Raw genomic sequence first — 17,707 nt, 5'->3', positions numbered from 1 at the left:
TTTTCAGAGTAATAAGCTACAAGTAGAACCTCTACATACCTTTCCATCAATATAAAACTTACTCGTCTCTTTTAGTAATCCATGATTAGTTTTAATCTCTGCTTTATGTTGGCATTAAAGCTATATTTTTTTCCTTGAATTTTGGGGGGTATCATTCTTGCAAAACAAGAAGGGAATACTCTTATTAGAATGTGGCCCTGGGTATGATCAAACTGTCTCCTAGACATAAATATTTTTACATTGCTTTTTAGTGTCATAGTAGAGATGTAAATTATATAGAACTCTATAATGCGTTGCGAGAACTGGTAGTTATCTCAGGCTACCAAATTCATAAGTACGGACAGTTTATTCTGCCTCTGAGCCTTCTGTTTTCATTTTATCCACTTAAGATTTATTGACACCACTTAATTCATTTAGCAATTATGTCATGCTGGTCTATATCCACATATAGTCATGTTGATAGATAGTCATATTGATCCGTATGCACATATTTACTGTAATAAGTGCTCTACTTAGATATTTGTTGGATTAAACTAGAAAGTACCCACCATATTTATGGTGGAGAGTAAATAGTAAAGATTCAAAGATTCTGTATGCTAATTAGAGATACAGGACTAAATTAAACAAATATACTACCATTTTTCTGATATCACAAAGTTAGTTGGAAAAATAGCAGAAACTAAAATTTCAGTCACTTAGTTTTTCAAGTGCTTCCCGCAAGATTAGATTAACAGTGTCTCCAGAAATGATTACCATACTTTAATACATTTTAAGCTTCTTTCGGAACCATAAGTGTAGAGGAATAATATGGAGCCAATGATAAATTTCTGGCCTTTTTTCCCCCTTCATTATTTGGATCTATGTATTATATGATCTGAAGTAGCAAATTATATACAATTTGAGGCACAAAATCATCTGTGACTTCAAGGAATCTGAGAATCATCCGAGGATTGCAGTCCTTTCTTGCGACTCTGCCTGGTCTTCCTGTTTTGCATAATGTGTTACTCGAAGCTTAGGAAGCAAATGGAGAGAGTTTCTGTTAGGAATTGAGGGGTTAATGACTGAAAATGATAACTGAAAACCAGAATCTTCAGTTCACTGGGACAGTTATGAGAAGGAGGCATATACATAAATAGTAGCATAATAGGGTATATTACTGAAATCCAAGAAAAGTAGAAGATGACAAAATATTTCTAGTATCTTAATGTTCCATTTCATAGTACCTTGGATAAATTTCACAAGGGAGATGGTTGAGATCACTAATCCTTAGTACATGAACCAAGAAATAAGAATCCTATTTATCGTAGGAAGTAACTTTGGCCCATGAAGAAGGAGTAGACATTCGTTAGTAGAGGAACATTTTTGTCTATAATTTCTCTGATTTAGTGCCAAAAGCTCTTTGAGAGAATATTCAAAGCTGTGTCTGTCCAAAGTTTATGGTTGAAAATTGACAGCTGCTATATTTCTTCTTAATAACTGATTAAAGCTCTTTCTGTTATGTCTTCTCTATTGCTAATTCCTTAAGTTTAAAAAAGTGTTTAAAATAATAGCATTATGAGACAAAGGCTTTATTCTGTGGATTGGATAATACTTCTTTTGTGCTCTTTTCTTTTCCCACTAAAAGTGAGAAGTAAATGCCTTGCTTGGTATATCCCATTTCTAATGGAGGACAAGAAGTTACTTTCTTCAATGGCTGACTTCCAGAATTTCTGGCTGAATGTTCTTTGTCAAGTGTATATTCCCTTCCCTAGGCCTTTCCATATAGAGCCCACAAACATCGTCAATGTGAATGATGTCGTTCAGAGGGTTAGCGACCATGCCTCTGCCATGAACAAGAGGATTCATTACTACAGCCGGCTCACCGCTCCTACAGACAAGGCACTGGTAAGGGGCAAGGGGCTGCTGATTGTCTGAGGTTAAGTTGAAAGGAACAGTGAACAACATAAGCCAGGGCAACTCCCAGTGGTTGAACTTTTTGCTGGCCATGTTCCCAGGATAGCATCATGGAAAGTCAAAGATAGTAATTAATACATGTCCTGCATCTCCGGCTAGTTCATTCTTATCTAGGCTGGCGTAGAGAGATGTGAAACAATCTCTCTGTGTTGACAACACGTCTAGAGATTTGTTGGATTATATTCTGCTAATCCCAAATCCTAAAAGCTCTGAGGAGGAGAGACTACTTTTGAAGTAGTTTAGGTCATTGATTAATATAAATAATAATAGGTTCTGGTTAGTGTGTTCAGTTTTTAAGATGAAGCTACGAGGAGAAAATGTTTATAGAAATTTTCTGCAGGGGTGGGAAACTGAAAAATACACGCGCACACACACAAATATATAAAATATTTTCTCTTTAGCAGTGTCCTTTTGTCTATCAAAAACAAGGGTCAAAGGGGAGCTAGTAAACATTTTAGGCTTCGTGAGCCACATATTGTCATATATTCTTCACTTTTGTTTTATAACATTAAAAATATAAAAATCATTCTTAGCAAAGTGGCTGTAAAAAAATCAGGTTGAAGGCCAGATTTGGCCCCTGGGTCATAGTTTGTTGACTCTTGATCCTAAAATATGTATTATTATTTTAGAGTCAAAAATACTATGTATTATCATTAATTTTGTTGCTTATAAGAATTACCACATGTAAGATTTTCAGAAACTTGAAAGCATAAAGAAAAATGGGAACATTCTGGGAGAAAAGATAATGATTTTCTTATAGGTAATAATAAAAAGGGAACCAGCATTCTTTATATGTTTACTAAGGGGGCCAAGGTTTGGGCTAGTCACTTGAACATAGATATCTCATTTTAAGCAATGTGAGGTATTAAGATCTTCTTTTGTATCACCAAAGTAGAGACTTCCAAAATATTCTGGGTGGGATAATTATTTCCCCATTTTTTTCTTTTTCCTTCCCTAGGGCTTTATATTAGTAGTTATGGTAAAGTCTTAGTTTCATAACAGAATTATTTAAGCCTTCTGGGGAGTTAGAAGTAATCCAGTATCTTTGGACCTAGAGGCTATGCTTGTGAAAGCATACTTCAGAGATACCAGCTGGGCCAATCTAGGCCTGAATGTATGTTTGCCTGAAAATTAAATCAGCATTATTCACCAAGTTGGATCCCGTTTATTAACTGATTGTGAGAGGACTCTAGTATATCAAAGGACATAAACTGTGATCTAAAATTAACAATGTGGTATGACCATTTTTAATGAATGCGTTTATACATCCACATCGTTTTCTGAGAATCCCAAAATTACTTTTTCCAAAGGATTTTTAAAGGAAGAACAATACGAAACCACTGGTCTTAGGTATTTACAGACTAATATCTTTTTATTTCTGAAAATTTCCTCATTTGCCTTAATATTTTTATTCTAAAATGGGGAAGGGAAGAAAATTATTTGGCTGCCAACGTCTCATAGATCCTTGCTAATAAAAGTGTGTCCTGCATAGCCAGAAGGATCAGCATCATTGAGAGCTTGTTAAATATGCAGCTTAGTCTTACTTCATACCTACTGAATCAAAATCTGTATTTTAACAAGATCCATGTGTGAATCACAGGAACATTCAAGTCTGAACAGCACTGCTCTAGACCCCTTTCAGAATGTGGGATCCAGTCCTCCAATTTTTCTGTTATCTCCTAAGAATTTACCACTTCTTATACTCTAGCTTTTAATCCTGTCCCCTGCAACTTTTGATTTTTCCCTTTTCCAGAACTTGCTTTGCTAGCTGTCATGGTTTATCTCCGGCTTGATACAGATAAGGTCCTGCCCCTTTCTTTTCTTTTTACTCCATGGCATAAAACAACAGAACTCAAACCCAATAGGGTTAGGGTAGAGAGAAGGCAGCAGACCCATTTCCATATATGCCTTTGTGTCTCTAGGAAGTACTAGTTGTTTCCAAAGTCACACCAGTCAAGCATTCGAGACATTCTTTGCCCCTAAGACACCACCAGTCATATGCATAATGAGAGAAGGACTGGACACTTTTTCATTTTGTACCAGTCCACCAGTCCATATTCTGTCTACCTACTGAGGCCTAATGTTCCATCAGTTCCTTGAAGTCTTTCTCAAACTGTTGTAGTCCCACTGGTTTTTTTTTCATCATTCCTGTGTTACAGTATACAATAGAGTTGAACACTTAATTTTTATTCTGTCTTATATAGCCTTGTCTAATTGCTTCATATGTCTTCCAACTAGAATTTAAACTTCTTGAAATTAGGGGCTGTATATTATTTTATTTCTTGAATGCTAAACCTGACACAAAGTTGGAGATTTGTGTGGTCAGTGTTAAATATAAAAGATTATTGATTTATACAAGTCAACTCTGATGTCTTTAACTACTGTATGTAAGGACTACATATTTTCAAAGGACTAGTCTCAGGGACATGGGCAGAATTCCATCAGGAGACTGTATTTTTTTTCCCCCTCCAAAATAGGGAGGTAGAGTTAGGAAGAAAAGTGTGGAGGTAAGGTAGGAGCTATGTGTATAAGAAACAGTTATCTGTTCAGTCATTCTCTCTCTGTATGTCTTCAGCCTCTTTCTCTTGGCTCCTTCCCTTTTGTTTACATCTTCCATCTTTAAGAATCCTTTCTTTGCCTTTTCCCTCAGCCACTTTAGCTCACCTTTTCCTTCTACCAAAGCATTGAAAAGAGCATCTATATTTATTATTCCTTTCTTTACCTTCTATTGACTCCTTATTTCTTTATAATTTGAGTTCCCTACCTGCCTCTACTAAAACCACCCTCACATAAGATAAGAGTTCAGTGACCACTTGATTCTTGAAATTCTCCTCACTTAATGCCGAAGTCTCCTCCATCTAAAATTCCCTGATCTCAATCTTTGCTGGCTCTCCTTCCTTGTTTCTCATGAAAATGAAGAGAAAAATACTTTGATAGTTGCATATTCTAGGAATTCATTCTCATTTCAGATGAACAGTTTATTGTTTATTGTCCTTAAATTCTTGCTCCTTTAGGTCTTCTACATTTAATATATATATATATATATATATATATATATATATATATATTTGTAAATCTGGGAAGCATACTCATATATGTTCATGATATTTAGAAACGTGTCTAGAGTCAGATATTCTGATGTATAGAAAATATCCTATTTTGCGCATTAACTGGTTCTAACATTTTTCTTTCTTCCCTCCTTCTTTCCTTCCATCCTATCTTCCTTCCTTTTTTTGTTTTTGTTTTTCTTTTTACCAGATTGCCCCAGATCATGTAGTTCCAGCTCCAGAAGAGTGCTATGTATATAGTCCATTGGGTTCTGCTTATAAACTTCAAGGTTACAATGAAGGATATGGTAAAAACACCAGTTTAGTAACCATGTGAGTAAAACTACTTTTTGGAGCATAACTTAGACTGTATGTAAATGAAAATTCTGGTTATTTTAATTTTTGTCTCAATTAAAATGTTTGAAGAGTCAAACTTCAATATGTGTTTACTGTTATTACTCTGTCTTTTCAGTTTTATGATTTGGAATACCATGATGGGAACATCTATACTAAGTATTCCTTGGGGCATAAAACAGGTAATATAATTTTTCAGCATACTTTTTGCCTGAATTTTTTTCTTTTTACATTGTAAGCTTTACAATGGAGATTTTAATAAATCTACATAAAATTTATTAAAATAGATTATTATATTTAAGTTCTCATTAGTTGTCAGGTTTTTATCGTAATTGTTTAGGGTAGCATAATGACTGCATATGTATTCTAACATGATGATATATGTTGTTCTATATTGTTATTTTTAAACAGGCTGGATTTACTACTGGAATGTGCGTCATCATGCTGATGGGCCTTTTAACCCTTTATTGCTGCTACAGAGTAGTGAAATCACGAGCTATGATATGTAAGAATTTGCCACAGTGAAAATAAGTTGGTATTAATAAGTACTTCCTGTTAAGTATTTCCTGTACACATTTCCTAGTGTGTACATTCCGCGTGTGTGTGAACTATTAGTATTTTGTGCCTATAGATTTACTTCTCTATTTCATAGCATTAGGCTGAATGATAGTGACTGCCTCTGAAATTCAAAGAGGCTGAGAGTTCTTTGCAGAATGCGTTCACTTTGGTGTTAATTTCCTCATTAGAATAATTTTAAAAGTCATATTTTGAAAGTAAGGTCTTTGCTGGAACTAAATTGAGAATGTATGATTCTTATCAGTTAATGATGGCTTGTTTTGACCTATCCTTACCCAAAGACCTAAATGTAGAAATTGTAACTAGAAAAATGTGAAAATGTGAACAATGTGTCCTTGCAGTGAATTCCATTGTATCAATGCATTTCCTACACTCATGTCTCTAAAGTCTAGATCTAGTCTGTTTTAAAATAGTTTAGGACCTAAATAAACATAGATTATTTAATTGAATTTTACCAAGTATGACCCAACAGACCAGGCTTTGGCTCCAATTCTTTTCTGTCTCTACTAAGCAGTAGTATATTTTCTCTTAATTGTGGTATTTATTTATATCCCTTTCCCATTTATCCACAAGTCCCTTGGTGCTCTTATAGATCTGCTAAGTTCTTTATATGATTTAGTCATTAGCCCTTTATTTGCTATTTCTTGTCAATTTTTTTGCCATTCAATACTTGAATGGCTTTTATATTATATGTATGAGTTTGTTTATATTTATCTTTTCCATTGTTATTCAGTTGATAGAAAAAGGATAACCTTTCAGGTTCCAATTTTACACTGTCTTCTAACTTTTCTGTTACTTAATTTTTTAATTTTTAATTCAATTGTCTAAGACTTAAATTGGCACGTGGTATAAAATGTGACTCAAGAAAAGTTTTCTCCATATTGTTATTTAAGTATGTCAAATATTATTGGGTAATGTCTTCAGTTCCTTACTGATGATTTTGTGTAGCCTTGGTTTATCACTTGCTTCTATTAATTATAAAATTTTATGATACTATAATCTATTTCTCAGATTATCTGTATTATTCCATTGACCTATGTTTCTTTTTATATGTTTGTTTTATTTTCTGTTGTTTCATAATATGGTCGAATATCTTTTGGTGGAATACCCATAATCTTTTACTAAATATTTTGAGTTAATTTGGGAAAAACAAATTATGAATATGGGATATATAATTAACATCTAATTTTATTCTTTTTCCTTTGTTTTTATCTAGCTTCAGTGGATACCACTACCTGGGAATATCCAGATGTCTGCAGATATTATTTTGGCTCCTTTGGGCAGTGGTCGAGTCTCCTTTTCTCCTTGGTGTCTCTCATTGGAGCAATGATAGTTTATTGGGTGCTTATGTCTAATTTTCTTTTTAATACTGGAAAGTTTATTTTTAGTAAGTATCGATAGCATGTGCTTTTACACAGTTACTTTCAGATACAATAACTACTGTAATGTTTTAGTTTCAACCTTAAATTCTGAAGTTGGAATAAATAAAGTAAAAAGTAATATTTGTAATTCTGGAAAATGCACTCGATTCAGTTTGTTTTCTATCGTTATGATCTCAAGTATAATGTGTATGTTCATTTTCAAAAACTAATTTTTGAATAAACAATATTCCTTCAAATTCTCTAATTAATATAAAATTTTTCTGAGTTTCAGCAGATATTTTAAACATTGTTTCAATCTTTACCACAAAATTTTAGTATAACAGAATTCATGAAGGTCATTGGTGTTTGTTACTAAAGAATTTGATGTTTAGAGTCTTGGGGAAACAAATTTCAATCGCTTATTTTAAAAATATTAAGATTTAAAAATTAGAAAATAATAGAGTAATGGAAGTTATGTAATAAATATATTATTAACATACCACAGAATTTGTTGTGGGATATCGGTTGTATCTTTTAGTAATTTAAAGATGTTCCTGCCTATTGTTTTCTTAAGCATTTTTATTAAAGTGTGCTGGATTTTATCAAATACTTAATCTACATCTCTTGTAATGCTGATAAGCTTTTCTCCTTCAAATTGTTAATATAGTGAATTAAATGAACATTTTGTAATATTTAAATCATTCTTATATTCTGGGAAAACATAAATTAGTGTATTGGTCATATTTTTACATTTCTTATTGGATTCAGTTTACTTTTGGGAGGAGTGGGGCTAATATTTTTTTTAGAACTTTTGTGTCTTTTCATAAGAGATACTGGCCTATAGTTTTTCTTTCTCATGCTGTCCTTGTTAAGCCTTTGTGTATTAGGGCTTCTGTAACGAACTATCGTAACTGTTTGGCTTAAAACAAGAGCAACTTATTCTCTCACAGTCCTGGAGCCTAGAAGTCCAAAACCAAAGTGTCAGTAGGACTCTACTACCTCTGAAACCTTTCGGGAAGAATCCTTCCTTCCCTCTTCCTAGCTTCTAGTGATTGGTTGCTGGCAGTCTTTGGCATTCCTTAGCTTGTAGCTGTATCACTCCAATTCTGCCTCTGTCTTCACATGGCTGTCTTCCCTTAATATGTCTGTATTCAAATTTCCCACTTCTTACTAAGGATACCAGTCATTGAATTTAGGGCCTACCCTAAGCCAGTTGATTTCATCTTTACTTGATTATATCTGCAAAGACCCCATTTTCAAATAAGATCACATACTAAGATTCCTGGTGGCCATGGATTTGGTGAGACACTGTTCAACCCAGTATACTTGGTATCAGGATTTACTAGCCAGCCATACGTAAGTCTAGCCGTCAAGAATTACATAAAGATTCATAACTTCTAATCTTAAATCACTAATAACCTTTGGAGTTACTATAAAAACTTCGAGCACTAAACTACTTCTTTTATTCTATCTTGAGATACATACAATGAAGGTGAATAATTCACATATTTAACTTACTTTATGACCTTAAAATTTAATCCAACATTTTTACCATCTCATTTAAGTTTTAATCAGACAATCTTATTAATGCTCATTACTAAGGTTATAAAAGGTTAACATCAAACCAAATAAATTCAATCAGGCTAGCAAGAAAACACATCCTTTACCCATTCTCTCATTTGCGATAGAATGATCTGAATGGTCAGGTTTCTGCATATGCTTTCTACTTTGCTACTCCCTTTAGTATAACTTAGTAGTGCTTGTAAGCAATTAATTACTCTATAGCCTATGGTCTATAAAGGAACGTACTGCACTTTGTAAAAACTTTAAATGATTTTCCAGATAAATTCGGCAGTGACAAGTGTTGGTTTTCCCCTTTTACAGACTTTACAACTTTATGTTAAGATGTAACTACAGTTGCGTAAATTAGTGAGAGTATATGAAAAAAAAATTGTACACATTCTGTTTATTCCAGGGCTTTTAACTAAATTCGCCTGTAGGTAGGTTTTTTTAAAACTCTTCAGTCATGTAAAATTTTCCACAGTGGGACTGTGAAGCCAATGACATCATTCCTGTCAGTAGAGAAAGCTGAAGAAGGTGAAGCCATGTTAACAGTGCGGCTGCCTTGGTTCAGTGAACTAGTTAATATTACCACCCAGTAGATCTTAAAGGATTTTTATAGACAAAAGTCTTTAGAGGGTGATCAGTTTAGCATCTTTCATTCAGTACTAAACTATAGTTTTCCTTAATTTTTAGATTTTATCCATCACATTAATGACACCGACACTGTGCTGAGAACCAATGATAGCAACCCTGGTAAGTAGTTTGGAATTTAAAGTTTAGCTTGTTTTTTATTCCCCACCTTACTTCAAAAATGATTTCAGGTAGAACCTATAACTGTATTTTAGGTAAATGATTAGTGCAAAATCATTATCATTATGTTAACTGGGCCACTATTAAATTGTTGGCATCCGTGTGTTAAAAAAAAAAAAACACCAAAAAACAATGCCACAAAAGGTTGTGTTAATGTGAGCTAAACAATATTTAGTTCACATTGTACAATTCACGACGGTAGCTCACATTTATCATATCCCTATTTGCCTACGAATAATCATTACGTATTTTCAGGAAACTAGATCACTGCTGATTGTTTTAGTCTGGCAGAATAGTTCTCAGTTTAACTTAGTTTTAGACATTTATTGTTCTAGTTACTAATATTTAAAATATACAAATATGTGTCCTTTAGAATAGTTAATTTCCTTGTAATGAACAGAGGTTAGTAAATATGGAAAAATAAATTGAAGATTGGGCAAAAAAAAAATCTTAATTTCGTAGAAAAGTTTTTTTTAATTTGTTAAAAATAAACGTTTGTGGCCTATGGGTTTATCCAGTATGGCAGTCATAGGTGAAAGTGAATATAAAAGCTAATGTAACTTTGTTAACAATTATACTGTTAACCTTGAATATCACCTGAAGCTTTCACGTATTTAGGTTTCAAAAATACTAAATTGATATCATTTTGATGGAGGTACACATTGATCACCAAAAGGACAACTTATTGTTCTAGGCACTGGGAATATAATGAACAGACAAAAGTCTTCCCTCCCATGAAACATACATTCATTCCAGTGTCTTACTTTGCCCTTAATTTAACTGTTTAATTTCTTTTGTTCACTAGAAAATGAGTGAATGAAGTACCAGCTTTTATTTCTGTAGACACACACGTGTACACACACACACACACACACACACACACTTTTGAATAGTTATACTAAAATAGTACAATTTTAAAATATATCTCTTACATCCTATTCCTTACCTCAAAATATTCAAAGGCCCGAATAACATCCTTGTCTTAAAAGAGAAACTCATTTTACTATAGCTATTCTGGTATCAATTGATGAAACTAGTTTATTAATATCTAATAGAATTTCTTCAGTAGGGAGTCCATTGTTGAGTTTATAAATATCACAATTACACTGAAGATTTGGAGAGACCACCAATAACAAAGTCCGTTTACTTTGCATAGTGATATCATATGTTGATACTAGCACTTTTTGATTCTTGTGTTTATTTTGAACAACGTATTAAGCAGTATATGAAACAGTCCATTTCAGTTCATGTAAAAAATTACAGCCAACATTTATTGGATACTGTGTGCAGGCATTGTTCTAAATGTTTTACAGCAACTCTGTAAGGTAGATACTGTTACCTCCACTTTCTAGATGTAGAAACCAAAGCAGAGAAGTTAGTGACTTGCCCAAGATTGCCTAACTACGTGTTAGGTGATAGAGTCACCTCATTTCTCAGTGAATTTATTTCCATTAGCCTATGCTCTTTACCACTGTTACTAGCACAAGAAAAAGTGAAGTTAATTTACTTCTGTCCAGAGCATAGAAGAAAACAGTACATGTCAAAATGCTGACTAAGAAAGGAGAAAGAAAACCAAGTGTTTGGCTTTGTGGCATGCCAAATAATGAAGACAGAATAAAATTGAAAACAGAACTTACAATGAATACATCATTTTCTCTTTGACTAGTGATGAGTATGATTGTTGCTCAGTATGAATATTTTTCACCAGCATTAAGAGTTCTTTACAAAGAACTGATTATTAGCAAAAGTGCTATTATGAAATTAGTAACACAGTGAGAACGATTTGTATTCTACTAGTAGAAGCTATTGCCACTTTAGGTCAGTGTTAGGAAAAATACATTTTGCTCATTTCCCTTTTCTCTGGATATCTTCTAGACTCTTGGGCCACTATAACATGTGATAAACTTCCAGGAGAATTACTCTGAATTGCTGGAATTCAGGATTCTTAAGCTATAAGCAATAGTTAGGTTTTGGCAATACCATGACTGCTGTTCCGATGATGTCAACTTTTTAATCCAAACCCAAGATTTTGTTTATTGTTAGAAGAAACCTGTTCTTTGACCTTTGTATGGGTTATTTGCACAACAAACAGTTACCCTAAATTGTATTTGTTATATAAGTTTAAATACCATCCAGCCCAATATTTTCTCTCTGGCAATGGAACCAGAGGATTTTTGATGCGATCACTGGAAACTATAGTTTCCAGTAGAAATGAAGGAGATACCTCAAAATTTTCTAACATTCTTCCATCTTTGTTTATAGGTGAAATATTTTTACTATATTTAAATATAACCCTCAGTTTTTTCCCAGAAAGGAGAAACTTAGTATTCATGGTAAAAGTTGAGGTGGGTAGTGCAAGTGTCAGTCTCTGGGGGTCATTTTCTGTCCTTTGAAGTCTTCCCTAATCTGATGTTTTCCTGTTGCAGTGATTTGTCCAAGTGCCGGGAGTGGTGGCCAGCCTGACAACAGCTCTGTGATTTTCTATGCCAATGACACGGGACTCCAACAGTTTGAAAAGTGGTGGAATAAGTCCAAGACTGTGCCCTTCTACCTCATAGGGCTCCTCCTGCCACTGCTGAATTTCAAATCCCCTTCATTTTTTTCAAAATTTAATATCTTAGGTAAGCTGAGGCACAGTTATAGAGCCACTTTGTAGGAGAATACATGCTGGATTCTGTGGAAATATGGTCTGGCTGGGTAGACAGTTACCTTCTAGTCCTGTACGCCTAAGTTTAATTTGTTCACTGGTATGTTACCTGCTTTTTGGTTTTCTCTATGGAGTTGGGCACAGAGGAAAATGTAGATGTTCGAGTTTCAAGTTCGAGTCCCTTTTAAGTTACTGGGTTTCCCAGCCCATCCTTACTGAACAACTAAGCCTTCCTCATTTCCTCTGAGGATATAACTACAGGAAATAGACTAAGATTTCAGGAAGAGAGATCCAAAGGATATTATAGGAATTCTCAATTCTAAAGGTTGGAAACATTAGAACTTACTAAGGGAGGTTACCGGAATATTTTTTCCTATGGTTTCTATTTAAGTATATAGCACAGAATTATCACCTGATTTTCAACCTGAGATATCATTCTCTAGCTCAAATTCCTAAGGTTTGTTCTGCTTTTGCTCGCTTCCTCAGTGCTTTTTTTTTTCTTGGAACACCATTGCCTCCTTAAGGGAACACACTTCTTTCTGTGAGCCCTGTTTTTCAGAAATTTTTTAAATCACTGAAAAAATTTCAGAAATTTCTGAATCAATAAAGCTATGTTTGACCGTGTCTTCTTTTACAGTCTTAAGATGGCAAAAGGAATCCCCAGTGAAAGCTCAGATCTGGTTAACTAAAGACAAAGATATCATTCATAAAGAATTGATAACCCCAAATACAGCATAGGATTTCACCTCCTCCCTATAGAGCTGATCTCCTGGTAGGCAGCCTAGAGTACAAAATAATTAGATTACTCATCACAGCCAGGAGGTAGCTTCTGGGTTTCCAGAAGACCAAAGGAGCAGGTAAGGTTATTTCTCTGTACCTTTCTGCCTCACAACAGGATTCACTGTAAGTCTGCCAAAGACACACAGGAAATGAAAAGTTGTGGTTATATAAGCTTTGGACTCTTGTTTTCTTCCTTTGTGAGTCAGCTAATCTCCAAGCCCACAAAAGAGCTCATATAGCTCATTTGTGGTTTCCTGATTTGTTTGCTGACTTTCCTACGGAACAAATCTTTAAAAGTTAGCATACAAATTTATAGAAGAATTTGCTCAATTGGGCAAAACAATCACTAGACTTCTAACCAGGTTGATTTTTCTCCACCTCCTTAAGGATATTCTGCTTTTGCCCTTTTTCTTGGTACTTTCCATTTCTGTTAAATCTGTAGCTTCTTTAGAGAAATCAGTATCTAATTCCTCTAGAAAACTTCTTGGACTGAACTCCATAATGACTGGACTTAATTCCTTAACAGAAATAATCCTCTAACTTCTAGACTACTGAAAAATTCTGAATGTCCACTTTATCCTGTGTATAATACCTATGAATGGAACCTGGAACCTTTCCATCTAGCAAGTAATACTACCCAATCAAAACCTCACCTAGAGACTAGATCAGATTAGTCATGGATTACTTGGCTTATTGCCTTTCTCAAATAGATGTATGATCCACATTCACTACTTTACTTTCTTATCATCGTACACTAAGTGTTGTAACAGACTTTTCCAACTTATTGACCGTCTCTAATAGTTTCAATACAGGAATAAAAGACATTTTCATGTTGTCTTTTTTCCCCTTTGTAACCTAACAGTTTTGTAATGGACTCAGCATGTATCCTGCACTAAATTCAGCTCATGAGAAAATTAGACAGTTTTGCATTAAGCAATATATGCGCAACCTTCATGTGGTTCTTCTTAGGCCTACTACAAGTTTTTTGCTTTGTTTTCTGATAACTAACATAGCTTGTTGCTATTCTTCTGTATCCCACGTGGGTTTTAGTGTGCCTAATCAGTGAAGTTAGTAATATTCCAACCTTTGCTGAGAACATAGAAACAAAGCTTGATTTTAAAATAGTCTGTAAAAATACAAAGATGATACATCGTTTCTCGATTTTTTTTTCACAGGTACAGTGTCCGTTCTCTATTTGATTTTCCTTGTCACCTTGAAGGCTATTCGCTTGGGATTTCATCTGGAATTTCATTGGTTTGTGCCAACAGAATTTTTTGTACCAGGTGAGCTGTTTCAGACAAATAAAGAATTAATAAGTTGTAATAATGCGATCTTTAAGTTAACTATTTTTAACCATTGCTATTCTAAAACAAGTAATGGTATTTTTTATATGAGCATTTTTATTAATGCTGTTGAGCTAAAAATAAGACCACAGTTGAAATTACTTTGGTTTTCCTGCAGTTAGGGGTAACCAGGGCCCTTTGTCATTTCTCCGTGGGAGTTGAAGTTCATTTAAGTTACAATGCAATTGGAAAATCAAGAACGCATTCTCTAGACTTTTCTGAGAAAACATACCTCTAGAATTTCAGAGACTTAAAACATGGTCAGTGATTAATATATGTGGATATACTGCTCATTGACATCATTGTTCCCCTTCTGGGGTTTTTTGTTTGTTTTGTTTTTTTAATATTCCTGTTTTTCAGCCTAATTAAGATGGTGATATTAAGTGTCCCCTCCCTCCTTTTTTTCCCTTATGGTTCAAACTTGGCAATTTTTTACATTTCACCCAACTTTAGGAGATTTTGGACATGATAAAAGCACCAAGAACCAATGAATGGATAATGAATGCTCAATGAGAGACAGCTTAGAAAATGGAAGTGACTGTTACACTAGTCTCTTGAAAACTAATAAAAAGAGAGTAGTACAAAATTCTGTTGTTGGTTTAGTAAGACTGCTTTCTTTCCGTTCTTCAACTGTTGATTCAGGTGGTCTAAAATTTCAAGTCTCTATTCAGGATCTGGTGTTACTCTCTAAAGTCTGCAGTTTTAGTTGTCTACCACTCCTTTTTATTTCTTTTTTGAAAGATTTTTATTAAAATATAGCTAACATACAATATTATATTAGTTTCAGTTATACACCATTGTTATTCAACATTTATATATCTAAAGAAGTGATCACCATAAGTCCAGCAACCATCTGACATCATACCATGCTATCGCAATATTATTGACTATATTCCTTATGCTGTACTTTGCATCCCCATGACTTGTTTTATACCGAGAAATGTGAACCTCTTATTCCCCTTTTTTCCCTCCTTTTTTAATTTGTTAGTTATAGTTCACATTCCATGTTAATTTCAGGTGTACAGCACAGTGGTTAAACATCTATATAATTTACGAAGTGATCCCCCTGACTAGTCTAGTACCCATCTGGCACTACATAGAGTTATTACTATATTATTGACTGTATTCCTTATGCTTTACTTTACATCCCCATGACTGTTTCATAACTACCAATTTGTACTTCTTAATCCCTTAACTTTTTTCACTCTTCCCCCCAATGCCCTTCCCATTTATCACCCTGATAAATCTAATACCCATCTGATATCATACATAGTTAATTACAATATTATTGACTGTCTTCTTCATGCTATACCCTACATCCCCATGATTACTTTGTAACAACCAATTTGTACTTCATAATCCCTTTCCCTTTTTCTCCCATCCCCCTAACCATCTGGCAACCATCAAAATGATCTCTGTATATGTGCTTGTTTCTATTTTGTTTGCTTCATTTTTTTCTTTAGATTCCACATATAAGTGAAATTATTAACACATTACATCTGTCTTTCTCTGTCTGACATACTTCACTCAACAGAATACCCTCCAGGTCCATCCATGCCACTGCAGATGGCAAGAACCCATTCTCTTCCATGGCCGAGCAATATTCTATTGTATATAGGTACCACCACCTCTGTATTCATTCTTCCATCGATGGACACAGAGGCTGCCTCCACATCCTGGTCATTATGAACAATGCTTCAGTGAACATATGAATACACACATCTTTAAGTAGCATTTTGTGTTTCTCCAGATAAATACCCAGAAGTGGGATTAATGCGTCCTCCTTTATGTCTTGTTATAGCCTTTATTTTAAAGTCTGTTTTGTCTGGTGTCAGTATTGCTACCCCAGGTTTTTTGTTGTTTTTTTTCCATTTTCATGAAATATCTTTTTCCATCTCTTTATTTTCAATCTGTGTCTTTCAATCTGAAGTGAGTCTCTTGTAGGCAGCATATGTAAAGGCCTTGTTTTTTTAATCCATTCAGCCACCCTATCTTTTGATCGGAGCATTTAATCCATTTACATTTAAAGTAATTGTTAATAGATATGTAGTTATTGCCATTTTATTATTCATATTTTTGATAATTTTTTTTTTCTTCCTAAAGAAGTCCCTCCAACATTCCTTGTAATATTGGTTTGGTGTTGATTAACTCCTTTTGCTTTTTCTTATCTGGGAGGCTCTTTATCTGTCCTTTGATTTTAAATAATAGCCTTGCTGGGTAGAGTAATCTTGGTTGTAGGTCCTTACTTTTCATCACTTTGAATGTTTCATTTCAGTCCCTTCTGGCCTGCAAAGTTTTTGTTGAGAAATCACATCAAAGTCTTATGGGAGCTCTCTTGTAGGTAGGTCTCTTGCTTTTTTCTTACTGCTTTTAAGATTCTTTCTTTATCTTTAAGTTTGGACATTTTTAATTATGATATGTCCTTATGTGAGCTCCTTGGGTTCATCTTGTTTGGGATTCAGGGCTTCCTGGGCTTTTATGTCTATTTCCTTCACCAGGTTAGGGAAGTTTTCTGTCATTAGTTCTTCAAATAAATTTTTAATTACGTGTGCTCTCATCTCCATCTGGTACTCCTGTGATATGAATGTTGCTATGCTTGATGAGGTCCCATAGGCCCCTTAAACTATCCTCAATTAGAGGGATTCTTTTTTATTTTTGCTGTTCTGATTGGATGTTTTCTGCAATCTTACAGAAAACACAACCTTACAGTAGTGTTTTTCTGCCAGCACTTCCTTACCTTCTCAATCACTGATCGATCTTCTGCTTAATCTATTCTACTGTCTATTCCCTCTAATGTATCATTTCAGTTATTGTTTCCTTTATTTCCGGGGCTGGTTCTTTTTTATGTTTTCTATCTCCATTTTTATGTTTCCTATCTCTTTGTTGACGTTGTCCCTGAGATCATTGAACATCCTTATAACCAGTGTTTTGAACTCTGTATCTGGTACGTTACTTGTCTCCATTTTTTTTTAGTTCTTTTTCTGGAGCTTTGTTCTGTTCTTTTATTTGGGACGTGTTTCTTTGTCTCCCCATTTTTGCTGCCTCCCTGTGTTTTTTTCTATGTATTATGACTCCCTGTCTTAGTAGAGTGGCCTTATGTAGTAGGTTTTCTATGGCACAGTCTCTGTTCACCTGAGCTGGGTGCTCCGGGTGTGTACCCTGTGTGGGTTGTGTGTGCCCTCCTATTGTAGTTGAGCCTTGGTTGCTGTTTGTACATCAGTAAGAGGGATTGACCCTCAGGCTGATTAGTTGTGAGGACTGACTGTGACTCCA

At 34.4% G+C, this 17,707-nt stretch overlaps 1 protein-coding gene across 5 annotated transcripts in view; it reads left to right on the top strand.

Annotated features, from left to right (window-relative positions):
- Positions 1-17,707, top strand: part of SLC38A9 (solute carrier family 38 member 9) — an 82,660-nt gene that overhangs the window by 18,014 nt on the left and 46,939 nt on the right. For all 5 annotated transcript variants that reach the window (XM_033110999.1, XM_033110998.1, XM_033111000.1 and 2 more), the window contains 8 exons: positions 1,752-1,884; positions 5,212-5,333; positions 5,473-5,536; positions 5,766-5,859; positions 7,147-7,317; positions 9,548-9,607; positions 12,091-12,285; positions 14,267-14,374. In XM_033110999.1, the coding sequence (XP_032966890.1) occupies positions 1,752-1,884; positions 5,212-5,333; positions 5,473-5,536; positions 5,766-5,859; positions 7,147-7,317; positions 9,548-9,607; positions 12,091-12,285; positions 14,267-14,374 (947 nt within the window). The remainder of the gene's footprint in view (positions 1-1,751; positions 1,885-5,211; positions 5,334-5,472; positions 5,537-5,765; positions 5,860-7,146; positions 7,318-9,547; positions 9,608-12,090; positions 12,286-14,266; positions 14,375-17,707) is intronic.

The sequence above is a fragment of the Rhinolophus ferrumequinum genome, chromosome 7 (genome assembly GCF_004115265.2).
Source record: "Rhinolophus ferrumequinum isolate MPI-CBG mRhiFer1 chromosome 7, mRhiFer1_v1.p, whole genome shotgun sequence".
NCBI lineage: Eukaryota > Metazoa > Chordata > Mammalia > Chiroptera > Rhinolophidae > Rhinolophus > Rhinolophus ferrumequinum.
The sequence above is the reverse complement of the archived record's forward strand: the minus strand, read 5'-3'. Positions and strand labels throughout refer to the sequence as shown.